This window comes from Rhinatrema bivittatum, chromosome 8, assembly GCF_901001135.1.
Source record: "Rhinatrema bivittatum chromosome 8, aRhiBiv1.1, whole genome shotgun sequence".
NCBI lineage: Eukaryota > Metazoa > Chordata > Amphibia > Gymnophiona > Rhinatrematidae > Rhinatrema > Rhinatrema bivittatum.
In genome coordinates this window covers 136,194,919-136,221,856 of record NC_042622.1, presented here as the reverse complement: position 1 = coordinate 136,221,856, position 26,938 = coordinate 136,194,919, and the positions used below count along the sequence as shown (strand labels likewise).

Below are 26,938 nucleotides of genomic sequence, written 5' to 3'. Positions count from 1 at the left end.
CCGACTCTTCCTTGTCCCATTGTCCCTAGGTTGTCAGTTCCTGACAGTGGGCTTCTCACCATCGTAGACTCGCATTCGTGGTGAGCAAGACCCAGGTTGTTGGGGATAGCCTTACTCCCTTGCTCAGGTGGTCTTCTTGTAGCCACCATAGGAGCTGGATCCGTACCTCCGCCGGTAATGTGTAGTCCTGGGACATCAGGTTCCATCGTGACAGTAGGGAATGTTGTAGTGGTCACATGTGGGCCCTTACCCATGGTACAACTTCTAGGGTTGATGTCATGAGTCAGAGGACTTGGAGGTAGTCCCATAACGTATGGCGAGCACCAATCAGTTTTCTCAACTGGTCCATCAATTTCCTTCTCCTTGTAGGGGGGAGAATGACCTTGTCGAACCAGACTCCCAGGTATTCCAGAGATTGGGAGGGCTGCAGACAGCTCTTGGTTGTGTTGACAACCCATCCGAGGTCCTCCAGTAGATTCTTGACTCTGGTGGTTGTCCAATGACTTTCCTCTGGAGATTTTGCCCTGATCAGCCAATTGTCCAGATATGGATGAACGAAGATTCTCTCTTTCTTTCCTCAGTGTCGCCACCACTACGACCATGATTTTGGTGAACATCTGAGGGGCTGTAGCTAGCCCGAAGGGTAGCGCTCGGAACTGGTAGTGATGGTCCAGGATCGTGAAGCGTAGGAAGCGCTGATGATCGTGATGGATCGGGATGTGCAGATAGGCTTCTGACACGTCCAGGGAGGTCAGAAATTCTCCCGGCTGTACCGCCCTTATGACCAAGCGTAGGGTTTCCATGTGGAATTGTGGTACCCTCAGGTAGCAGTTGACAGACTTGAAGTCCAGGATGGGCCGGTATGTTCCCTCTCTTTCTTGGGGACGATAAAATAGATGGAATAGTGTCCAGTATTTCACTGGTGCGTGGGCACCAGTGCTATAGCTTTTAAGGTGAGCAATTTGGTTAGTGTGGTTTCCACTGCCGTCCTCTTGGAGTGGGAATGGCAAGGAGATCTCACAAATTTGTCTGGAGGGATGTTGTGGAAGTCCAGAAAGTATCCTTCTCGAATGATGGTTAGGACCCACAGCTTCTTCCTGAGGATGGGTCTGTTGATTCTCATTGTGGGGTGCGGCTGGGGCCTGGACCTGAGCCAGCTCCCCTCTAGTTGTGTTCGTTCCGAAAGGACTGGCCCTGCCTGCGGGGCAAGGTGCTAGGTATGCATTCTTGTACGGTCTGAAACGCTGTGATCCTCTGCCCCTGGATGTTCGGGGAGAGGGGCATTGGCTTCTCTTGATCTTTCCTCCGGTAACAGAGGTACTGGAGACTCGCCCCATTTGTCGGCTAACTTCTCCAGTTTGCTTTCGCACAGGAGGGTTCCTTTAAATGGCATTCTCATGAGTTTCGTTTTGGAAGTCGCGTCGGCTGACTAGCTTCGGAGCCAGAATTGCCTTCTGGCTGCCACAATGGATGAGACGCCCCTTGCTGAAGTGCGCATCTGTGAGGAAGGATATTGTTGGTTCTAATGTTTCGACGGGAGTGGTGGTGTTCCTGGCCATTGACAAGCATGCGTCTGTCACCACAGCAGGCAGCGATCCGCAGTGTCATAGCTGCTGCATCAAATCACTGTTTAAGGATGGATTCCTGACGTCTGTCTTGGGTATCCTTGAGTGCTGCTGCTCCTTCGACTGGAATGGTAGTGCGCTTTGTGACAGTGCAGACCATGGCGTCCACTTTGGGAAACACCAGGAGCTCTTTGGCTGAGGGTTCCAGTAGATATAGGGCTTCTAGGGCCCATCCTCCCTTGAAACTGGTCTCCAGAGCATTCCATTCCAGGTCGATCAGTTGCTGTGTGGCTTGCAGCAATGGGAAAAGGCATGAGGCCTGACAGAGCCTGATCAGAAGAGGGTTCATCTTTGGCTCCGCTGTGGCACCTGTGCCTGGGATGGCCAGCTTCTTCAGGCTCATGGACATGAGGTCTAGTAGATTGTCTTTGGAGAAGAAACGCATCATGGTTCGGTATGGTTCCGTTCCTGGAGGGATTTCCCCTTCCTCCAGGGAGTCTTGGTCTTCCTCCGAGTTGTCCACGTGTTCCCTAGGGTTAGGCTTTTGTTTGGGAGAGGCACATCTCTGTGAGGCTGAGAAAGGCCTGGGAAGTTTGGGTCCTCTAGTGGAGACTGTGGCTGTATCACCGGTGGCGCCGCTTGAGCCTGGACGAAGGTTTGCAGACCTTTAAAGAATTCCACCCAGGAAAAGGTTCCTGGGTCTACATTGAACCCAGCTGCGTTCCCTGAGGGCCCAGTCTGGAGGGCAGAGCCGGGGATAGAGAGGTCTGGGGTACTATTGGTGGATCTGGATTCCTGTACTGGCGGGGGACTTTGCCCTGGTTCTCCCAGAGCCATCTCGCACTGTAGGAACAGGGCAGTAGCCTCTTCATGCTGCGCAGCTCCTATGTGGCAGGCTGGACAGAGGGCTTGTGCTTTGGCTTTCTTGGCTGGTGGTGACATGGTTTGTGCGCATAGAGGTGTTCAAACCTGGTCTGCGCGTTTAAATGCACGCGCCGGGAGGCTTAGAAATGTGCTCCGGGTGTGCGTGCAGGCTGGTATGTGCGCAGCCGAACTTGTGCACCCAGCGCTGTTGAGCATGGCACTATGCGCCTGGCACCCTTTAGGCGTGCCGCTGTGCGCACAGCTCAGTTAGGCTGACAGTACAGTGATCAAGGGGGTGAAATGGCACTGGCGACCACGCGAGTAAGATGGCGAGCCCCCCGGAGGGTCTCCACTTGGGAGGACCCTCGAGCTGGATCGGGGTCTAGCCTGGACGGGGCTGCTCAACCCGATGGGACAGACGCCAGCGGGCGATCTGTGCAGCTATCCAAGCCTTAAGAAAGTTTTCTACCTTACCTTGTCTCGGAGCTTCCTGGTCTCGTGCTGAGCGGTCTCCGGCTGCAGGGGGAGAGGGAAATACCTTCACCACCGCGCTCGGTCTTGCACTTGCTGCCTTTCAGCCGCTCCCTCCTGGGGGCTTAGTCCACGCCGGAACCGGCTGCTGGACTGAGGCTTACCTCTGAGGGATCTCGGAAATCACCTCAGGAATTCTTGACTGGGGGAGAGACCCTTAGGTATCACCACAGGAGAGTGGGGCTCGTCTTGTAGAGGTAAGATTTTGGAATTTTCTTTTGGTTAGGATTTCCTAATGCTGAGTAAGCATGTGTAGAGTACCAAACTGCTAAGGAGACTGAGAAATACAGAAGAGCAGAGCTTCCTGCAGGGGTATATGTAGTGCTGACATCAGACTGAAATCTGACTCTGTCTCCAACTGCTACCAGGAGCACACTATACCCGTTGGTCCCGAGTCCATCTGCTACACGCTAGGGAAAGGGTTTTAACCCCAAGAAAAAAAATTTTTTGAAATTAAACTTTTCTCTCAGAAAATAGCGAGGAGACAGGGAGCTTCGCATGCTGTCAGGCTCGCAGGAAAAAAATATATATATATAAATATATATAAAAATCAGACTGAGACTCTACAGAGGGGAGGTGCCAAGCAGGTACACACTACAAGCAAGACTTAGAACTTTACTTTGAGAGCTCCACCACCTACAGGACAGGAGGATGTCCCAGACAGCATGGCTATTCATCCTGCTTATCTGCGTGAAAATGACCTTAGGCAAGCCCGCCTAGGACACAGTTTAAAAACCAGGCAGCTACTCATGTTGCACACCTCTAGAGTAAAGGAGTGACTGGATCTGAGTCAGGAACTTTCACAACTCTTTGACCTTCAGCAAATTTATCTCCTTCTGCTTGGTTTAATGGATTTTAGTTGGTTAAACAGTAACCATATGCTTCTCCCCTTCAGAAACTGTTGTGTAATGTCCTTGGGTTCAAAAAGCCACTGTGGCATGACAGCTTTGAGATGTGTTGAGATCTAATTATTATGAGCATTTTCCCTATTCATGGCCTTTGTTGCATTAATTTATAGGAAAATTAAAAATGTACACTTTTTTAATCTCCCTTGGAAATAAATATTTGCTATCGGGCCGATACAGTAAAATCGCGGGAGAGCAGGCAAGCTCCCGCTCTCCCGGCGCGCACACGACACTCTCCTGTGCGTGCGATACAGTAAATAAATTTATTTAAAATTAGACCCGGTGGTAAAAAGAGGCGCTAGGGACACTAGCGCGTCCCTAGCACCTCTTTTTGGACAGGAGCAGCGGCTGTCAGCAGACGCTCAATTTTGCCGGCGTCAGTTCTCGAGCCCGCTGACAGCCACGGGTTCAGAAACCGAACGCCGGCAAAATTGAGCGTCTGGTTTTCAACCCGCGAGCCTATTTAAAAAAAAATTTTTTTTTCTACTTTTGGGACCTCCAACTTAATATCGCCATGATATTAAGTTTGAGGGTGCACAGAAAAGCAGTTTTTACTGCTTTTCTGTGCACTTTCCCAGTGCCTGGAGAAATTTCTGAAAGTAAAATGTGAGGCTTGGCTGCACATTTTACTTACTGAATCGCGCAGGAATACCTAATAGGGCCATCAACATGCATTTGCATGTTGTGGGCGCTATTAGGTTCGGGGGGGTTGGACGCGCTATTACCCCTTACTGAATGTGCATTTGAGTTGGATGCAACTATCTAAAAGTTGTTTGTTTTTTTTAAATTAAAAGATCCCACACAATAAGGTTTTTAGGATTTGTATAAGTCGGCCATGCTCTCTAGTACATGCGTTTTGTGCTTATCGTACCTTCATTCTCAGACATGGGTTAGGATTCTAAGAATCTTACAGTTTATTTAGGTGAGCTATACAGAGTAATAGTAACGCTGCTGTGTATGATTGGAGCTAGAAATTTAGGAAAATTACATTCAAATACAGGCTGTCTATGGGACTGAGATAGTGGAATCTGGTCTTTTATCACTGTGGGAATAGAGTTTCAGATCTGAAGCTACAGTTTAATGTCACCCCAAGAATATCTAAAACTAAGCACCTGTTGCATCACCACTTAAAAAAAAAAAACAACAAAAAAAACCCCCAGACATTTTCCAAAATGATAGCCTTGTATTACAGATAGCAAACTAGGAAGACTACTTGAACTTGACTAAAGTTTGTTTTTATGCACAGACTTCTCCCACACCATTTGCCAAGCATCCTTTCCTGACTTTGTAATGTCTCCTTTTATTTTAAGATGCTCATCACCATAGACATGGCCTCCAGTTTTTAGTCACTAAAATTCAGGTTGTGTTTTTGCTTTGACTATTGTTCCACAGCCACTGCCCCTTCTAAGGTTACTCCTGTTTCTCCCCTTTCAGCCTCCTACCTTGATCTTTTTTTAGATATTCCTCCTGGGGGTGGGGGGGGGGGGGGGGGTTATACCTTTGACATATTTAGCTGTCTTTCACAGCAGTACCAGTCTCACTCTCAAAGCTTTCCTTGCCAGTGACTAACAGGTGCATCTTAGAACATTACAGGGCTATTTTACCCAAGCTGGGGACACCATAGTCAGTTGAGTTCTCAGGAAATTCATAACAAACATGCATGAAGAGTGTGAATGGACTTGATCTCCAATATAAGAAATAATTCATGCATATTAGTTATGGATTTCCTGAAGGCCCATGTAAAATTAGGTCACTAGGTCAAGTTTGGGAAGCCCTGGGTCAGGGCCTGATTGCAGTCATACAAAATGGATAGAAAACATCTCAAAGTTCTGGCACCCATACTAGTCCTAGAGAATACCTGGGGAATTGTTGGTTCTGATTTTTTTTTGTTGTTGTTATTGAACAAAGAAATAAATGTATTTAGTTACAGTGCATGAGGGCAGAGTTGCTTACCTGTAACAGTTGTTCTCCTAGGACAGCAGGATGTTAGCCTTACATATTGGTGACATCATCAGATGGCGCCCGGCACGGAACTCTGATCTCAGATTCTAGAGCTTTCAGCATGCTCCACTGAGCATGTGCAGCTGTAGTCATCACCCTGTCCCCTAGGCAGAGTCCCTCAGTCCATAATATGGTTTCTCCATGTATTAGCTAACTCTCAGGGGAGGCGAGAGAGTTTCGTGAGGACTAACATCCTGCTGACCTAGGAGAATACCTGTTACAGGTGAGAAACTCTCTCCTAGGACAAACCGGATGGTAGACCTCACATATGGGTGAATACCAAGCTACAGGCTGTACAAGCAGGAGAAAGCGGTAAACTGCATATTGCTGGAGTACTAGTCCCTTCTTTGCCTGCGAGGCAGCCAACCCACCAGGGGTGTAAGCTAGAGAAAAGTTGGGTTTTACAAAGAATGCCAAGAAAAAGACTTGAGACACAAACCCTCATACGTAGGAGGGATGCCCGAGGCAGGGGAATAATACAAGCAGAAGCAACAGCGCATCACGGAGAACAGTACAAGCAAGGTTTCTAACAAAACACAGTGGATCTAGATACTGCTGGATACAGGAAGGAACCAGAAATGTAACAAAGAGAGACTCTAGGACAAAAAACGCAGTTTCCTCTGTGTGAAAAAAAAAACAGAAAACCCCCTCAAAAAAACAGGGTCCGAGAGCCCTCCAGAAAGAGACAGTCAACCACTGACAGCCAAAGGTTTGGAAAGAGTGCGCCCAAGTGTGGCTGGTAGGCGAAATGGGCAGAAGAAACCCACATCATGCTTGAACGAGCAGTAAACCATGGCAGGACTTGGGACAGATACCATGTGCCGAAGCATCAGACCTAGCTGACTGCGCAGGACAGCGTCAAGGGTTTCAGGGGTTGAGAACAATCCCTGAAGCAGACGTGTAGCCCAAAGCTTCCCAGCAGGGAGATAAAATAGACCTGAAGTTCACTCAAGAGCACCTACCATGACCAGTTAATCTATCCTGTCACAGGATAGCAAGGGGAGTATGAAGGCCCTTTGGGCAACCTAAAGATTGAAAAACACAAAACGAAAAAAAACAAAAAAGACAATTAAAGGCAGTATCTCTCCCCTGTAGGTATACGGAGAGATATCATGGGCTTCTTAGCTTCATCTCCACTCCCCCTGACAGACCAATCAGAAGTCTGGAGGAGCAAAGAACACAAGGAGGCACACCAGCAGACTGCCAGGGAACCCAGTAGAATCTCCCCTCAAGAGGGGAAGAGGGAAGCAGCAGAATCGGGGCCTCCCAATCCTGAAAGACCTAGCAACTTCCCAAAGGAGAGCTGAGGCACAGTCACTGCTTGCTGAGGCGCCAACACGACCAACTCACCACAGGCAGCTAGCCTCGGATAGGGAAGGCCGCACTGCAATCCCCAGAGAGGCCCCAGCTGAAGATGGTCCAACGACTGCCACTACTACTCCCCAGCCTCCAAGGAGACACGCTGATTCAGAAGATTGAGGCTCCAGATCAGAGAAAACAATTGCTCAGGGACAGAGCCCCAGAGACTGTTCCACAAAAAGAAGGTAGAGGGCAAAAAAGTTCTCTCACTGAGAAAGGAGAAGATGCTCAAGCCACTCTTATTATGTCCACTCACCTCAGGATCTGAACAGGAGTGCAGTCCTACAGCTGCCGAACACAACCTGGTGTGACCGCCCAGAAGGAACAATACACACAATTCTCCTGTCCCCCCCCCCCCCCAGGTGACAGAGGGCAACTGGAAGCCCTCCGCTGCGAAAGCTCACTGGGCAGACTCATGCCGTGATAACCCATCCAGGGACAGTGGCACACCCCTGATCCTGAGCGCCATACTTGTGGGAGAAATCCCACGTCCCAGCGAGGACTGAGAACCGCATGCTAGAGTCTGTGACTACACACCACCTCCCCCACTACCAAGCTCAGTGTGTAATGACAGCTCCTCTGCCAGTGCTATGCTGTATGGACTGTTGCGAAGGATGGCAGAACTCTAGTGTGGCTGAGGACTGCACAGCCAGTGAGAATGCTGCCTGCCAACATCCAAGGCCCTTGCAACAGATGCCTTATCTGTCCCAACCGCACAAGCTGCATGTCTACACCACAGTAACTGTAGCGGAGTGGGGAGGTCAGTGTGACGACGGCATCCCCAGCACCACTGGTGCTCTGTGTAAGGCATGGCGGCCTATGGCATCGCCCCCTTCAGTACCTGAGAACGCGCCAAGAGATGGGCCATCGAAACTGCATCAGAACCGGCTTGGCTGCAAGTCCCACAGGGAATGACTGCAGCGAAGTCCCTGGTGAGTGCAGGTGCTTAAAAACAACTGCAGACACATCCTGCAATCTATAAGCAGTGCCATTCCAGCCACCACAGGTACTTACAGACATTGACTGCCCAGGGGCCCCAACACCCGAAGGTATGGACCAAAGGAGAGGGGAGTCTACAGGGAGAGGCCCCACAGCTCCCCCAACAGGCACCAACAATCTCCAGTGCGGACAGAAATTCCCCCTCAGCTCCCCAATTTATCCAGTGGTGTTGATGCTGCAAGCTAGATGGCTTCACAAGCATTATGGCTGATGAGAGCCTCGCTAGTGCTCATTAATATTGATGGTGTGTGCATCTTGGTGGACCCCCCCCGCCCCCCCCAACATTGGGACATTCAGCTGAAGGAACAGCCTTGAGCTTCCCAGCGCTCGGTAAGGATCACCACCCAAAAGCCCTGAAGGCATCAGGCCACTGTGAACAAATGCATCAGTGTGCCTTGGGTAGATGGCTACCTCTGTGCTCGATCTATAAGAGGACAAGAACTCTTGCGTGCCCCCCCAGGGCTACAGGGTCATGTGGGGGCTTCAGAAAGTCCCGGTGGTCGATGGCCACAGGGGCGACAAGGGCACTCAATGGCGAGTCCGGTGGGGCTCGATGTAGTTGAGGCATCGGTAGTCCGAAGGCCTCTCTAGTAGCTCCCCCCCCCCCCCGCCTTGAGGGCATCAATGGTATTCAGGCAGCACTGCATCGCGATGACATTGAGATCATACTGGCAGAGGCCACCCATCTCAACAACCTATAGAATACAGGGCTGCTGCAGCATCGATGCTATGCACCTCGACAGCCCCAAGGGGGTCCATGCATGCATCTTGATGGATCAAGGGTACTGAGGACCCTGCAGGCATCAAGAGCATAGCAGCATCGATGGTACTGCGGTCACCACAGCACTGAGAGCCATCGAATGCCCTGGCAAGCACACTGACAGAGTGCACGGCATCACAGCCTTCATACCTATACTGGTTCAGCAAGACTCCAGTTCCACCAATGCCAACAGCACAGGCAGCCACACACCTCGAAGGCAACGAGGGTGACCCTGGACCTCAACAGCGTGGTACCGAGCATGGGCCCTGTCCTCGACAATGATGCGTATGATGGACAGAACGCTGGTCACAGGCAACCATTCATGGGTATGGCACAGAGGTGTGGCAGCAAGCTGCTAGCCCAGGCTCCGCTCACCTTCGCCCCTCAGGGAAATTGTATTGCCAAGGCTGGCAAGCAGGGGAGGCATCATCCAGGGCTCCTGCCCATAGAGGCTAGCTCCTTGAGATGTAGGAAGGATGAGCTCCCCCCCTCACACACACAGAACAGCTTGGCCCTCGATCCTTCCACCATCTAAATCCACCGATGCTGAGCAATCTGTGAACTGCCATGGAACTTCAGCCCGGGTAGAACTCAAGCGAGTCCGCAGGCTCAGTGGCTTATATGGATCACTGGAGGACTGCATAGTTTAGTTCTGTCAGCACTATGGGGGGGGGGAAGGAAGACAGAGCAAAGAGGACACAAATAAATTAAAAAATAGAAAATCTGCAGCAGGGTTTTTTATTAACAGACTGCCAGGCTGTGCAAGGGAGAACTCACCATGCGACTGGCAGACAGCTGGAAAAAAGAACAAAACTACAAGAAAAGCTGCAGCTCTAGAAAAAAAAAAGTCACTTACAAACTGTAAGAAAGCAGCAAAGCTGAATATTGTGAAGAACAACATTTTCTAATAAAAAAAAAAAGGAGACTAGAGGGGCTGCCTAGGGGGCAGGGTGATGACTACAGCTGCACATGCTCAGTGGGGCATGCTGAAAGCTATAGAATCTGAGATCAAAAGTCCATACCGGGCTCCATCTGATGTCACCCATATACAGAAGGTTCCCCTCTTCGGTATAAACTAAACGGAAGTCAGGACTTAGAATGTTTCAGATATAAAGCAGTGAGCTATGCACTATTTTATGCTGCCAGACCAATAATCCATGCACCCAAACGTTTTCTAAAAGCAAACTCATTTTACCTTTTCTTAATGAGAATGTGTTACAGTGGACCCTTGACTAACGAACTCAATTCGTTCCAGAGGGCTGGTTGTAAGTCAAGACTATTTATTTCCATAAGAAATAACGGAAATACCCATAATGTGTTCTGAACCTCCCAAAGCACCCCTTACCCAACATTTTCATACTAAAAAAGGGTTGTATATTGTGCATAATTACCAGAAACACCTATAATTTTCCTAGTGTACTCAGTTATAAGATGTGCCTAGCCTACCAGAAACAAATTTCATACTGTACTCACCAATCAAGTTGACATCTTTGGCTTGTAGGAAGGGAGGAGTGGGAGGATTCCCCCCCCCCCTCCCCATCCCCTCAGAGCACGTCTCTGGCCCCCAAACACTCATTTCCCCCTCCCAGCATACTTATTCCTCCCCTCCTGATACCTTGCTGTAGCCAGCTGAGTGCTACACTCCCTTTTGCTGCTGCACAGAAGCTTCCTTGGTCACCAGTGATGCTGTTGCTTGCTGCAATGCCGTGCCAGGTCTGCCTCCTATGAACATTTGCAGCTCTGGGTGCACCTGAGATGGACAGGCCTCATCATCATCAGCAGAGCAGAAGACGTCCCACCCACGAAGCCCAAAAAAAAACACCCAATTAGAAGCAACCGCATGCACGAGCAGATACACATGGCCTTGGCCTGCATTCAGGTTGTAACTCAAAACTAAAATTTTGGTTGTATGTCAAGCAGGTTGTAATTCAAGGGTCCACTGTACTTATTTTCATGTGTATATACCACTTACAATCAACCTTCAGTCAATTAACTGAAACCATTTGCAAACCCCAAAACCTTTGCCACCTGTTTCCAAATACAAATGAAGAACTACAGACTGTTCCCAGCAGCCCCCAGAAGACTCTACAGCAAGTGATCCAGGCTTCAAACTCCACAGCACCAGCTTCAAAGGCTCCACACCCCTTGCAGAAGAGGACCAGAAGCATATGCCTCTCTCAAACCTCCTTACTATCCCTTACTCTGTTTTTATATGCTTTGATTTTACATGGTAATTGTGTTCCATAGGAGTCATTTGCTACATATTTTATATAGAAGGAATTGAATTAAAAACAAGAGTCAATAAGGTGGGTAACTACGAAGATAAAAGTAGATTAAATTGTAGATTTCTGAGAGTCATTGCCAGACAAATATGAAAATTCTAGAGACTAAAAAGTACTTTAGGTTAACTTTACATCCCTACTCCCTTAGAAATTTTAACTCTATAACAAATCAACAAAGTTATGATGCAGAAAGTAATCCAGTGGAGCGAGGGAGGCTTTCCAGTCTTTTGCACCGGAGTACCAAACATATGGATTATCTCCCAGCTGGTGAGAGGTTGTTTGTGTGCATTAGGTGCAAAGAGCTTTGATACCTCAGAGAATGAGTCTGATCTCTGGAGGAGCAAAAGGAGATAGAGATATATAAGTAAGACCTTCAGGGACACAGGAGCCCCACCTCCAATCTGGTAGCCCCTTTGCTGCTTTGAAGGAGAAAGGCCACCTGGAAGGAGAGCATCACATTGATTAGGCAAGAAGCAATCCTGTAGCTAGGACCTGCCATCAAGCTGATGTAGCATCCTCTTACACAGAGGCTAGGTCTCCAGGGACACATGCCCGGGAGGGAAGGTTTAGGACAACATTTATAGTTGGCGATTCGATTATTAAGAAGATTGATAGCTGGGTGGCTGGTGGATCGGTGGATGTGAGGATCACTTGATAACTTGCCTGCCTGGTACGAAGGTGGCGGACCTCATGCATCTCAAATAGGATTTTAGATAGTGCTGGTGAGGAGCCAGCTGTCTTGGTACAAAATGGGTACCAATAACATAAGAAAGTGCAGGAGGGAGGTTCTGGAAGCCAAGTTTAGGGTTTTAGGTAGAAAAAATCCAGACCTCCAGGGTAGCATTTTCAGTTTCAATGCATGGATCAGATGGTTTGTTAGGAACTGGGGCCTTTTTTTTTTTTAATAAAGGATGGGCTCCACCTTAACCAGAGTGGAACCAAGCTGCTGGCACTAACCTTTAAAAAGGAGATAGCACAGCTTTAAAACTAGATGATGGGGGAAAGCAGACAGTTGCTCAGAAGCACATGATTTGGAATGATATTTGTATTTTGTATTTGAAAAAATTTATTAATCGCTTAACACAAATGGCCTAAGCGATATATCTTTGAAGAATACTAAGTACAGGGAACATTGTTATTTACTACCCTAAATGGACCAGGTATCTTTGTAAAGTGGAGAAAGATTTCAAATTACCCCTGTCAACAGATGAGTGAGTTGTTAATGCGAACACACACACACTTTGAAATGTCTGTATACAAATACTAGAAGTCTAAAAAATAAGATGTATAAGAGTACATAGCACTGGATGAATTGGTAGATATAATCTGGCATCTCAGAGACCTGGTGGAAGGAGGATAACCAATGAGACACTGATACCAGAGTACAAATTATATCAAAATGATAGGATGGATCAAACTGGTGGAGGGGTGCCACTATATGTTAAAGAGGGCATAAGAGTCAGGAAGGATAACATTTCTGCAGGAAACAAATGCAATGTTGAATCTTTATGGATAGAAATTCCAGGTGAAAAGGGGTACATTTGAGGTAAAAAGCTTGTGAGTCAGTCGGACCATTAGATGACCGAGGGGTAAAAAAGGGACATAAGGATGACAAAGTTATAGCAGAGAGTCTAAATGAATTCTTTGCTTTGGTATTTACTGAGGAAGATGTAAGATACCCATTCCAGAAATGATATTGAAAGGTGATGATTCAGAGGAACTAAAACAAGTCTTAGTCAACCTGGAAGATGTACTAGGGCAAACTGACAAATTAAAGAGTAGCAAGTCACCTGGACCAGATAGTATACATCCCAGAGTAATGAAAGAACAGAGAAATGAATTTGTGGACCTACTATTGGAAGTTTGTAAGGGACTTTAAAAGGACCCAGAGGCCAAAGCCCTGATCTGTGGCTATGGGACATGGGCTAGCAAATGCAGTGCAGGGAAGGAGCTTGGCAGAGACAACTCTTCCTCCCAAGACTGGCTGTGGTACGTTGCTATGACTCCTTCCACCTGGATGATGCAGCAACTTTGGAATAAAGGAGAAGAAGGAGATGTTTCATTTCATTTATATTTCAGTTTTTTTACACTTCAAAAGTGCAGGTGAAAGTTTGGCTGGGCCTTAAGAAGTCCTGGGAAACTATTATCAAAGAGCAGAAGAGAGACCATGAGATGATCAAGAGAAGACATTATTTGACATAGGAGGTCCCAAGAGGGAGACCCACCCTAGGTACAGTGAAGAGCTAGTGATAGCCCCTATCTGACCTTTCCTCTAGTGGTTAAAAACAAAGGATCTGTCAATCAGAGAAAACAGGTTCATATTCCCCTTCTCTCTCTAACATTCCTTGTGACCCTGGGCAAATAATTTTAATCACTGGTCAACTCAGGTAACAATTTAGATTGTTGACTCCTGCTTGCAGAGCCTTATTGTACCAGAAAAAAAGTGCTGTACGTTATCTTGAATTAAAATTAAAAGGTAGTTTAGAAATACATATTTAGATGTCCGGCACTCTCTCTGCCTAGTCGATAACTCCCTTGAGTAGAGTTAATAATTAAGACTAGGAAGCAAGGGAGCAAACATCTATTTACTCACACCCAAATTTCAACAGCCACCATGAAATCTTATTATGATCCCTCCCCTGCTGAAGAGAAATAAAAACCTGTCTGTCCTCGCAAAAAAGGAAGAGATTATTTACTCAGCTTCCAGACAAACTACACTTCTAAGTCATGCTGATCCTACCACATATCCACGATTGTTTATCGGGCTAAAACGTAAGCCTCAAAATTCAGCACTAAAATGAAGAATAATCCAATAAACACATTGTATCTCTAATAATATTGTTTGAGTTTAATGTCGGCTCCTTGACTTAAAAAAAAAAAAGGCGCGGGGGGAGGTTAAGGGAAGTCAGAGTAAAAAATATGGCCATAAGTGACACGCGAATAGATTGCTGCGGCGCCCCTAGAGAGTAGACCTGAGGCCAGACAGATGTCTCCAAGAGGGGTGAGGTGTCCTAGCTCCCCGCCGCCACACCCCTAGCGGAAGCTGTTGCGTGAAGAGAGGAATCGCTTCGTTTCAACCGTTCAAATATTAGACGTGCTGGGGATGGAACTTTTCATTTCAAGAGATGTCAAAACGAGCACCAGCAGAGTACGTTTATCTGTCAAACGCAATCCCGCGGCTTCGCCGAGAGGTTTTACACTACTTTCAGTCAAAACTCTACTCCTAAAAAAAATAAAAAAGGATTGTGGGGGGGGGGAGGCTGAGTATTCAAAGCCATAAAAAAACCTCCTAAAAGTAGGAGGCCAGAGAACGCGAGGCCTAGACATCCCCGGACTCGATTAGCGCCTCTCCCGGCATACAGATTACTGAAAGGGGGACGTGTAGGATTTCCCAATTCAAAATTAGGGGGGGGGGGGGGGGGGGGGGGGGTTCATCTTTCACCTGTTTGGATTTAGCCTGCGCAGCGGTCGGGCCCTTCTTCCTCAAGACGGTCACGGTATCCCAGTCGCTCTCTGCCATCTTGTCCCGAAGTTGCCAACTCTCGGCCTCTGATGCGCGTCGCTCCGGTTCCTCTTCCGCTAATGGCTGCCCAGATACTGGCTACATCAGTGGATAGGCCGGCTGGGAATTTTACAGCTTGCCCGATTGGTCGCAAATTCTCCGAGCTTGTATTTCTGATTGGCTAACATCGTTTCCCTTGTTTCTTAGAACGGTTTGGTGATTGGGATAACATGTATGCGAGGAACCTTTGGAGGTTTGCTATTGGCTGTGGATTATTAGCATTGACGACTGTTGGTAACAAGCAGTGTTGCCAACCTCGCTTATTTCCCGCGAGTCTGGGCTTTTTTTTTTCTAGCGAGTCTCCTTTTTTTTCAGTTCACGGGTTGCTTATTATTGGGCGTTTTTAGCTGTCAATCGCGGGGTTTTTTGGGGCTTGGTAGGTGGGACTTGAGCCCAGCTGTCCCTGTGATTGGCTGCTGCTGCCAATGAGGCCTGGCCACGAGGAGCACGTGGGCAGACAGGTACTGACTGTAAGCAACAGTGTCTGGTGATCCTGGAAGGTTTTAATGGCAGCACGGCAGGCTTGAATGCTGAAGGGAGGGAAGCACTTAACTGGCAACAATCAAAAAGAAGAGGTACATGAGTGTGTGGGGGGGGGCCAGACGTGCTTGGGGGTGGCAGAGAGATGAGTGTGTGGGGGCCAGACGTGCTTGGGGGGAGTAGAAGAGATAGGAGTGTGTGGGGACCAGACATGTGCTTTGGGGGGGGGGGTTGGAAGAGATAGGAATGTGTGGGGGCCAGACATGTGCGGGCAGGGGGGGCTGGAAGAGATAGGAATGTGTGGGGGCCAGACATGTGCTGGCAGGGGGGGCTGGAAGAGATAGGAATGTGTGGGGGCCAGACATGTGCGGGCAGGGGGGGGGGGGGCTGGAAGAGATAGGAATGTGTGGGGGCCAGACATGTGCGGGCAGGGGGGGCTGGAAGAGATAGGAATGTGTGGGGGGCCAGACATGTGCGGGCAGGGGGGGCTGGAAGAGATAGGAATGTGTGGGGGGCCAGACATGTGCGGGCAGGGGGGGCTGGAAGAGATAGGAATGTGTGGGGGGCCAGACATGTGCTGCGGGCAGGGGGGGCTGGAAGAGATAGGAATGTGTGGGGGGCCAGACATGTGCTGCGGGCAGGGGGGGCTGGAAGAGATAGGAATGTGTGGGGGGCCAGACATGTGCTGCGGGCAGGGGGGGCTGGAAGAGATAGGAATGTGTGGGGGCCAGACATGTGCTGGGGGGGGGGGGCTGGAAGAGATAGGAATGTGTTGGGGGCCAGACATGTGCTGGGGGGGCTGGAAAAGATAGGAGTGTGTGAGGGCCAGACATGTGCTTGGGGGGGGGGGAAGATACACAGACTTTGCAATGGGAAAGTACCTGTAGGAAGAATTAGAAGGCTGGGAGAATAAGAGAGATGTGGAACAACAATGGACCAAAATAAAAGGAGCAATTACCAAGGCAGCTTATCTATATGTTAGAAAAGTAAAGAAAAGCAAGAAAAAAATGAAACCTATCTGGTTCTCAAAGGAGGTGGCTGACAAAAATAAAAGCTAAAAGAACAGTGTTCAAGAAATATAAAGGATCCCAAAGGGAGGAGCACAAGGAAGAATATCTGGTGGAACTGAGGGAGACAAAGAAAGTAATCAAGACAGCAAAATGTTAAGTGGAAGAAAGGATTGCCAAAGAGGTAAAGCGAGGTGACAAAACATTTTTCAGATACATCAGAGAAAGGAGAAAAGTTCAAAGTGGTATAGTGAAATTTAAAGGTGAAAAGGATCAATGTGTGGAGAGAGACGAAGAAATGGCAGAAATATTAAATGAATACTTCAGTTCGGTGTTCACTAAAGAGGACCCTGGAGAAGACCATCACTAGTTAACAAGAAACTGGAGGGGAATGGAGTAGATGTAACTCCGTTTACAGAAGAGAATGTACGGGAAGAGCTAGGAAAACTAAAATGGACAAAGCCATGGGGCCTGGAGTACTGTGTTCATCCCAGGATACTGAGGGAACTCAGAGATGTGCTGGCGGGTCCGCTGTATGACCTGTTCAATAGATCTGTAGAAACAGGAGTGGTACCGAATGATTGGAGAAGAGCGGTGGTGGTCCCGCTTCACAAGAGTGGGAGCAGAGAGGAGGCTGGAAACTACAGGCCGGTTAGCCTCACCTCAGTGGTGGGAAAAGTAATGGAGTCGCTGCTAAAAGAAAGAATAGTGAACTATCTCTACAGTCAGAAGAATTGCTGGACCAGGGGCAGCATGGATTCACCAGGGGAAGGTCCTGTCAGACAAATCTGATTGACTTTTTTGATTGGGTGACTGGGGAATTAGATCGAGGAACAGCGCTCAATGTCATCTCCTTTTGATTTCAGCAAAGCTTTTCATACGGTCCCGCACAGGAGGCTTGTGAATAAAATGAGAAGCGGTTGATGGACAGAAGACAATGTGTGATGGTAAATGGAACTTACTCTGAAGAGAGAGCGGTGTTAAGCGGAGGGTCGCAAGGATCAGTGTTGGGACCGGTCCTGTTCAATATCTTTGTGAGCGCCATTGCGGACGGGATAGAAGGTAAGGTTTGTCTTTTTGCAGAAGATACTAAGATCTCCAACAGAGTGGACACACCGGAAGGAGTGGAGAGAATGAGATTGGATTTAAGGAAGCTGGAAGAGTGGTCGAAGATATGGCAGCTGAGATTCAATGCCAAGAAGTGCAGTCATGCATATGGGGTGTGGAAATCCGAAATAATTATATTTGAGGGGGGTGAGACCTTGGGGTGGTAGTGTCTAACGATCTAAAGTCGGCGAAACAATGTGACAAAGCGATAGCTAAAGCCAGGAAGAATGCTGGGCTGCATAGAGAGAGGAATATCTAGTAAGAGAAAGGAAGAGATGATCCCCCCCCCTTGTACAGGGCCTTGGTGAGGCCTCACCTGGAGTACTGTGTTCAGTTCTGGAGACCGTATCTCCAAAGGGACAGAGACAAGGATGGAGGCGGTCCAGAGAAGGGCAACCAAAACGGTGGCTGGGCTTCATAAAATGACCCATGAGGAGAGATTGAAGAACCTAAAAATGTATACCGTGGAGGAGAGTAGAAGCAGGGGTGATATGATACAGACTTTCAGATACTTGAAAGGTTTTAATGATCCATGATCAACAACAAACCTTTTACGTTGGAAAAAAATCAGTAGAACTAGGGGTCACGATTTGAAACTCCAGGGAGGAAGACTTAGAACCAATGTCAGGAAGTATTTCTTCACGGAGAGGGTGGTGGATGCCTGGAATGCCCTTCCGAAGGAAGTGGTGAAGAGTAAAACTGTGAAGGATTTCAAAGAGACATGGGATAAACACTGTGGATCCATAAAGGCTAGAGGATGGGAATGAAGAGAAGAGCCATGGGGATGGCTTACTGGAATGGAGGCTACTACCTGGTGATTACTGCCCTTACTCAATAAGCCTTTGCACGGTTAATGCAACTCCAACATTGCTCTCTGCTTCAACAGCAAGGGGAAATGTGGAAAAGAGGATTTGCATTCAGATAACAACCAAGGACTGAACTTCACAATCTGGGTAAACAAGCATGGGGGTAGCTTGCTTATTACGGCGGTTACTACCCTAAACCAATTAAGCCTAATACATCACTGAATGCGTATACAGCATTGCCCTCTGTTTAAACGGCAGGGAGAAATGTGGAAAAGAGGATTTACATTCAGACAACTTCCAACAAGGCATTGATCTGTGCAGTCTGGATAAACAAGCATCGGGGTAACTTGCTTGATGCGGTGGTTACTACCCTTAACCATTAAGCCTTATGCTCACCTTTGATGCAACTCCAACATTACTCTCTGCATCAATGGCAGGGGATGGCAGGAAATTTGAATCAAACAGTTACCAACAAGGGTCTTGAACTTGGTGGTTGATGAAACAGATAAGTGTGGGAAAATAAGTGTGGGGGCTTGCTGGGCAGACTGGATGGGCCGATCAGACATTTTATGCCGTCAATTCTATGTTTCTATATGAGTGTCTGGGGGCCAGACATGTCCTTGGGGGGGGGGGGGGAGAAGAGAGATGCGTGTCTGGGGGCCAGACATGTCCTTGGGGGGGGGGGGGGGGGAAGAGAGATGCGTGTCTGGGGGCCAGACATGTCCTTGGGGGGGGGGGGGGGGAAGAGAGATGCGTGTCTGGGGGCCAGACATGTCCTGGGGGGGGGGGGGGAAGAGAGATGCGTGTCTGGGGGCCGGACATGTCCTGGGGGGGGGGGGGAAGAGAGATGCGTGTCTGGGGGCCAGACATGTCCTTGGGGGGGGGGGAGAAGAGAGATGCTTGTCTGGGGGCCAGACATGTCCTGGGGGGGGGGGAAGAGAGATGCGTGTCTGGGGGCCAGACATGTCCTGGGGGGGGGGGGAAGAGAGATGCGTGTCTGGGGGCCAGACATGTCCTTGGGGGGGGGGAGAAGAGAGATGCTTGTCTGGGGGCCAGACATGTCCTTTGGGGGGGGGGGAAGAGAGATGCGTGTCTGGGGGCCAGACATGTCCTTTGGGGGGGGGGGAAGAGAGATGCGTGTCTGGGGGCCAGACATGTCCTTGGGGGGGGGGGGGGGAGAGATGCGTGTCTGGGGGCCAGACATGTCCTTGGGGGGGGGGGGAGATGCGTGTCTGGGGGCCAGACATGTGCTTGGGGGGGGGGGGGGAGAGATGCGTATGTGGGGCTGTTTTTAATTTTTCGCTTTGAAGGAGCTACAGTGTTCAGTGGCTGAGACTGTAGGGGTGGTGCACTAGTCAACCATACAACTGGCCTGCATGGGAGGGTGGCTAGATTGAAGCCAATACTGAATAATAAATTGTGAGCTTAAAAATTTACTTTTAGTGCATACTGTCTGCAACAATCTATGTAATATTATGTAATCCACAAAAATCTGATGGGACATATTTAGGGGGTTAAATACTATTGCAAGCTACTGTATTTCCACTATATTTCCTCCATTACATTCACAAAAGTATTTTTTAAGTGTTTTCTCTGTATAAATAGCTTCTAATAAAAGTAGTTTTAATATAGTGTTTTGGGCTTTTTTTTTTTTTTTTTTTTTTAAATAGCGCTTGTTTTTTAATGAAAACCTGCCAACCCTGGTAACAAGGGTTTGATCCGACCGAAGTTCAATAGGGAGATGGATGCAAGTCTACTCTTATTTAGGGTTGTCAGCTTTTACACATGGGTGTAGGTTGACTGTTGAAGTTGGTGGTGCACCAGAAAATTTGCTGTTGCTATGTGACTAAATAAAAAGCTACGCAGATATAATTACACTTCTATTTAGCAAATTACAAACCAACATGAAAAAAATATATGTTCAAATTCTGATGTCCTCTCAGGATAAAGTCTCCCTACACTACTAAACATTTTGTGAAGTAACACAAACCTCTACAAAAAAAATCAAAATAGGCCTAGAACCTTCCCATACCATACAATCATAGCATTGACTCTCAGAACTCAAATAAAAGCAACCTTATGAAACAACAGCAATGCAAATACAGGCCCTAGAACATTAATACACCACTAGTGGGGTAAAGAACAAGCAGGATTGTTACAAATCCCTACAGAGAAACTACAGTCTAGGAGAAATACTGCACTTAAGTTAAACACAGGCAGAATACAGGGTGACCCTTACCTAATACAGAGACTACAAAACTGAAACAGCCTGAGAAATCAGACTCTGAACAGTGGAACTCTAAAAAGCAAAATATAAGAAATGCACATACCCAATCGCTAAAAAACTCAAAATATATTTTTTTTACTTTGTCTGATCTTATTTTTCTAATCATTTGGTCCCTGTTTCCACTTTCCCATTGTCAGTCTTTTCCTAATTCCTTCTCCAGGGTCACCCTTCTCTTTCTGTTTCTTCTCTCTCCTCTCTCTCTCACACACACACACAGAGGCTCATGCATTCTCTCACAGTCTCCCTTACTAAGGTGACCAACTGCCTGAGTTTTAGACCGGACAGCCTGGTTTTGCAGCTCTTGTAACCGAACAATGTAAACCCCAGTCAGGCAAGGCCAGGGGCAAATCAGTGGTGGCAGTCTGGCAGTGCTCCAATCACCTGCCTTTTTTGGGGCTCGGTTTGACTCTCCTCCCCCTCTACCCCTCCTATTGCTGTGCCGCTCTTGTTGCTACTTCCCGCTGTCCTCCTGGGAGTCTCGGAGGAAGAAGAGTATCAAACCGAGCTCCAAAGACAGGCAGACATAATTTGCCTAGGAAAAAATCAACACTCAATTTGAAAGGGGGGAAAAAGGGGCCGCCCCCTTCCCCCAAATATCCAGTCCTGCTCCATGGAAAAGTTGGCAACCCTATCCCTTACACATACAAGTTCTCACTCTTAACATGCTTTATCACACACACAAGCTCCCATTCTCACAAACACCCACACTCAGGCATCTATTCTTATCTACACCCCCCCACCCCCGCCCCACCAAACACACAAAGGCTTCCATTCTCATACACACAAGCTCCCATTCCTATACACACACACACACACTCACACAAACTCAGGCTCCCATTCTCACACAAACTTAGGCTCCCATTCTTACATGCAGACAACCAAACTCAGGCTCCCATTCTCATACACAGAGAACTGTAGCCATGCAAATTGGCACCTATGGCCAAGTGAAAAACTGTGCTCTCACACATTATATAACACAACACCACGAGTTGGGAGATTCTGTTCAATGTTATACAGCAATGCCCATGGCTAGTGCAAGGGGATTTGATGCCCTAGAAAAACTTTACAAACTTGCATCCCCCACCCCATCACATCTTCCTCGTACACAATTACAAATTATGCATTTATAATAACAGATTTTACATGAAAAAGAACATTTAAAGCACAGTCTTCTGAGGTAAAAATATCACTTATATTTACATGCACTGCTAAGGTGTCAACCAGAAAACCCAAGAGATACTTGGAACCTATATAGTATTATCCCTACTGTAATGTATCCTGGGCATGGGCATGGCCCTCAGACGCCACTCAAACAGCAACAATCCTACCTATGAAAGTTAATATTATAAATATTACACCAGGCTTAAAATAGTAATAAACCCCCTATTAGGAAAACAGAACAATCCAAGCTGCTATAGAACCTTATACAGAAATTACACACTAACAGAATAATTCACTTCAGTTACACATGCAAAACACAGATAGACCCCCCCCAAATACAGACTAAAGAGACCAGACAGTATAAATAGAAATGTAGAGACAAAAACTGAACTGGAAACCGCAACAATGTAAAAAACAGAAATATTACCATTCCTCATAAAACAAAATTAGGAAAACTATATCAATAAAAAGAATTCAAAACAATTATTGAATAGAATAACATTCAATAATTGGAAGATTTGTGTATGAGTTTTTAAACATCAATAAAATATTTCAAAACAGACACATCAAATAACACCCAACACATATGGAGGGAACTCCAGGTTGCCGCCCTGCAGATCTCGTGTTCGGGTACTGCACACAAGTGAGCCACCAAAGCTGACATGGTTCGAATTGAATGAGCCTTGACATGGCCCTCAAATTGTAGTCCCACTTGTGCATAGCAGAAAGAAATATAGTCCGCTAGTGAATGGGATAAAGTCTGTTTGGACACTGCAACTCCTAACCTATTCTTGTCAAAAGAAACAAAAAGTTGAGTGGGCTTGTGGTGAGTTGCTGTCCGTTCCATGTAAAAGGCCAGGGCCCTTTTACAATCCAAAGTGTGCAGCACATGCTCACCCTGGTGAGAGTGTGGCCTTAGAAAAAAGGTGGGCAGGAAATGGATTGAGTGAGATGGAACTCCGTGACCTTTGGGAGGAACTTCGGATGTGTATGTAAAACCACCTTATCATGACAACATTTTGAATAAGGTGGATATGACACCAGAGCCTGAAGCTTGCTGACCCTGCACACTGAGGTGACCGCCTCCAAGAAGATCACCTTCCAGGATAGATACTTCAGGTCGCAAGATCTCAGAAGCTCAAACGGTGTCCTCATGAGATGGCCCAAGACCACATTGAGGGCCCAGGAGACTGTTGGGGGTTGTATCGGAAGCTTAAGCTGCAGTAGGCCTTGTTAACAAGGGATAAAAACTAAGAAAAACATGGAGAAAGATAAAACAAAAGAGAAAGAAACATAGAAGTTTACAAATGAAAAGGAGGCACAATGGGTTGTAAGACTTCTACTTCTCTCTCCTATATTCGGGTTTGGAAAGGGTTTGATTCTTGGTGTAGCGGGAAGAGAGTTTCCCCGCGAAAGGCCTCTGTTGTTCATATCTTTGCTTTTCTGCAGGAGGGCTTAAAGAAAGATTTGGCGTACAGTTCACTTTGGGTCCAAGTATCGGCCTTAGGATGCTTGAGAGGTAAGGTCGATGGTTCTACTATAGCGGCCCATCCGGATGTAATCCGTTTTTTGAGACCGCCACTGCATGCGGTTTGTCCCTTGTGGAGTTTGAATTTGGTTTTCTGTGGTCTTTGCGGTTCTCCCTTTGAGCCTCTCAGGCGGGCAACCTTGAAGGATTTGACACTCAAAACAGTGTTTCTAGTGGCTATTTGTTCAGCCAGACGAATCTCCGACCTTCAGGCATTGTCATGTAGAGAGCCATTCTTACGGATTTCGGACTCCAGGGTTTTGCTTCGGACGGTACCCTCCTTTTTGCCTAAGGTGGTTTCGGCTTTCCACGTCAACCAGACAGTGGAGTTGCTGGCCTTTACGGGAGTGGATAAAAGTTCGCCCCAGTACCAGGATCTGCGGCGGTTGGATGTTCATTGTAGTCTCTTGCGGTATTTGGAGGTGACTAATCCTTTCCGTATTTCTGACCATTTGTTTGTCTTATGGAGTGGTCCAAAGAAAGGGTCTAAGGCTTCTAAGACTATCATTGCGCGCTGGTTGTAGCAGGCTATTGCCTCGGCTTACGTATTTCACGGAAAACAGGTACCAGTCAGTCTTAAAACACATTCCATCAGGTCGCAAGCGGCTTCCTGGGCTGAAAGTCAATGTGTGTCTCCTCAAGAGATTTGCAGGGCTGCCACATGGAAATCCTTGCACACATTTGCTAAGCATTACCGTTTGGACGTCAGGGACCCACACGTGGATTCCTTTGGTGGCAGTGTACTTCGCGCGGGACTCTCTGGGTCCCACCCCCTCTTAGGGCAGCTTGGGTACATCCCAGCAGTCTGGACTGATCCTGGTACGTACAGGGAAAGGAAAATTGGTTCTTACCTGCTAATTTTCGTTCCTGTAGTACCAAGGATCAGTCCAGACGCCCATGAGCATGCGAGAGTCCGCTCAGCTGATTATATTTCCATTTTGCAGCGTTTCTTTTCACAGTATTTGGTACTAGTACTTCGCCATGATTCTTTTATGGCACAGGGTTTTTTTTCCTTTTCGGGTTACTACTTTTTGTCACGGTTACAGTTTGGATTGATCTAGTCAATGGTTATTCTGCTTGGTTATTCATTATACTGGGGGATTGCAGGTGGCACACCAGGTTATATAGGGGGTGTCCTTTTAGTTTGTTTCTCTGACTCCATCTGCTGGAAGGGAAGCATAACCCAGCAGTCTGGACTGATCCTTGGTACTACAGGAACGAAAATTAGCAGGTAAGAACCAATTTTCCTTTCAGAGTTACTGTCAGCTCCTGGGAGATTGTCCACACAGTAGTGGGGCATGAAGGTATGCACAGATGACCAAGTTGCAATTTTGCAGATGTCAATAGAAGCAGCTCTTAGATGAGCAACTGAAGTAGCAATGATTCTGACTTGATAAGCTTTAATGGAGTCTGTTATTTGAAGTCCAGCTAATGCATAACTGCACTATATAGTCTATGAGCCAGTAGGAAATGGGATGTTTAGCAACTGCTATTCCCATTCTATCAGGAATCATAGGATACAAATAGCTGATTAGCTTGGTGATGAGGCTGTGTTCTCTAAGTAATAGACCAATGCCCTTTTGCAGTCCAATGTGTGAAGGTTTTTTTTCTTCCTTATATGTATGAGGTCTTGGAAAGAATGTGGACAAGATAATTGACTGGTTGATGTGAAAGGCAGAAACCACCTTGGGAAGAAATTTAGAATGGATGAGGAGCACCACTGTATTATGGAAATGTCCTATGGGGGTAATTTTCAACAGGATTTACAGGGGGAAGTGGTGCTTCACCATGAACTGATTCAATGACCATTCATAAGGAAGACAGACTTGATTGAGTCTATCTGCTAATGTGTTTTCAGTTCTTGGGTGGTATGCTGCCCACTTCCAGACTGACTGATTGGGCCTCCTAGCAGAGGATCCAGACCTCCTTCCCCCTTGGATTTTGATGTAGAAAACTGCAACTTGATTGTCTGTTTGGATCAGAATTCTCATGCTGTAGAAAGCATTCCGAACAGTCCTCAATTCCAACAAATTTGATATGAAGATGCTCTACTCTGGAACATGTACCCTGAGTGCCCCTTGAACTGGAATGAATGCCCCAACCTTCAATGGGATGCACTGGTGCTCACTATCGATTGGTATGGCAAAGGCCATAACAGGGATCTAGTCTCCAGAATCTGAGTTTTCCACCAACGGAGGGCTGACTTCACCACTTCGGTTATAGAGACAGATGCCAAGAGAGGTTGTGATAGTTGATCCCACTGAAATCGAAAGGGCACCACATAAAACTGCTGTGGCCATGTGACCTAGGACCATAAGGATGGAGTGGGCTGGCACTTGCAAGCACTGTAACAAGTCGTTGGATAAGTTCTGCAGTTGGAGAGCCTTGTTGGCTGGAAGGAATGCCCACTCTTCATGGAATCTATCCATTTTCCAATGAACTGGATTTGCTAAGTTGGAATGAGATTGGATTTGGGTTAATTGATAGGAACCCCAGAGATTGGAGTAGGTCATCATCCTGTTATGGTCATCAAGAACTATGTTTTTGAGATGAAGCTGATACTAGACAGTTGTCCAGGTATGGGAAGACGCAAATGTCCTGTCAACACAGAAATGCTGCCACTATCACCTGGTACTTCGTGAAGACCTTTGGGGCTGCTGAAAGGCCAAACAGACTTTATACTGATAGTGGGATTTGTCCACCACAAAGCGAAGGTACTTCCAGTGAGTTGGATGGATAGGGATGCATGCATAAGCATCTTTCAGATCGAGAGCACACATCCAGTTTCCCCACTGGAAGAAGAGGAGAATAGTGTGGAGGGCGTTCATCTTGAACCACTGCAGAATGCATTCGTTCAGATTTCATAAATCCAGGATTGGACTCGGGCCTCCCAGTTTTTTGGGTATAAGGAAATAATTGGGAGTAGAACCCCTGGCCATAATTCTGTAGGGGGAATGCTTCTATTGTGTGATGGTGAAGTAAAGTGTGAGACAGATCTGGATTAAAGACTGAATGCTGAGAATAGCATAGGAAACAGGAGAGCTGCAAGTGATAACCATATTCCACAATCCTGAGGACCCAGTGGTCCTTGGTGATGTTCATTCATTTGGTCACAAATAGTAGGATCCATGCCTTCTTTGGAAGTTGTTGTATTGGCAATGTGGGCAGGGTCTGTAGGTTTGTAATGTCAGGAAGTGGCATTGCTGATAGATGGGGAGTTTATAAGCAAAGAAATGTCATTTTGAGGTCAACGATTGATCAGATACCCCTAAGAGAGATTGGATAGCAGCATGTTCTTTTATTTGCGCAATCATGTCTCCAGCCTTGTCTTCAAAGAGATTGTCATTCATGCAGGAACATTGGCTAGGTTTTCATGGACATCTTCCCTGAGTCTACTAGCTCAAATTCAAGCCATGTGGCAAGCAAAAATGGCAGCAGCGAGAGTAAACTGAGGTGTTGAAGGATTCATACACAGATTGTGCAAAGTGACACTGACATTCCCCTGTTTCCAGGAGGATTTGACGGCAATGTTCATGCTCTCCTTCCCAGGAGAGGATCAAAGGCTTAAACGTCTCCACACAGTCATGTAGGTATTGTACCATATAAAACTGGTGAGCTGCAACATGTGCATGTAGCATGCAGTTGTGGAACACCTTTTTACTGAAGTTACCCAGCAATCTTGGGTATTTCCCTGGTGGGTATTGGAGTGGGTATTCGACCACCACTGACTAGAG

At 47.2% G+C, this 26,938-nt stretch overlaps 2 protein-coding genes across 5 annotated transcripts in view; one reads left to right on the top strand and one right to left on the bottom strand.

The window, feature by feature from the left end:
• The window catches only part of EDF1 (endothelial differentiation related factor 1), a 41,563-nt gene extending 26,545 nt beyond the window's left edge, over nucleotides 1-15,018 (bottom strand). Inside the window, exon 1 of the mRNA XM_029611977.1 lies at nucleotides 14,709-15,018. Coding sequence (XP_029467837.1) covers nucleotides 14,709-14,786 — 78 coding nt within the window. The 5' untranslated portion in view covers nucleotides 14,787-15,018. The remainder of the gene's footprint in view (nucleotides 1-14,708) is intronic.
• Nucleotides 14,294-26,938, top strand: part of COQ4 (coenzyme Q4) — a 37,726-nt gene continuing 25,081 nt past the window's right edge. Inside the window, exon 1 of one of the 4 annotated variants that reach the window (XM_029611976.1) lies at nucleotides 14,294-14,414. The gene's annotated coding sequence lies outside the window, so the exon portion shown is untranslated. Of the gene's footprint in view, nucleotides 14,415-15,190; nucleotides 15,404-17,321; nucleotides 17,378-26,938 lie in introns of those variants that run through there. The other 3 variants (XM_029611975.1, XM_029611972.1, XM_029611973.1) reach the window with 3 other exon arrangements.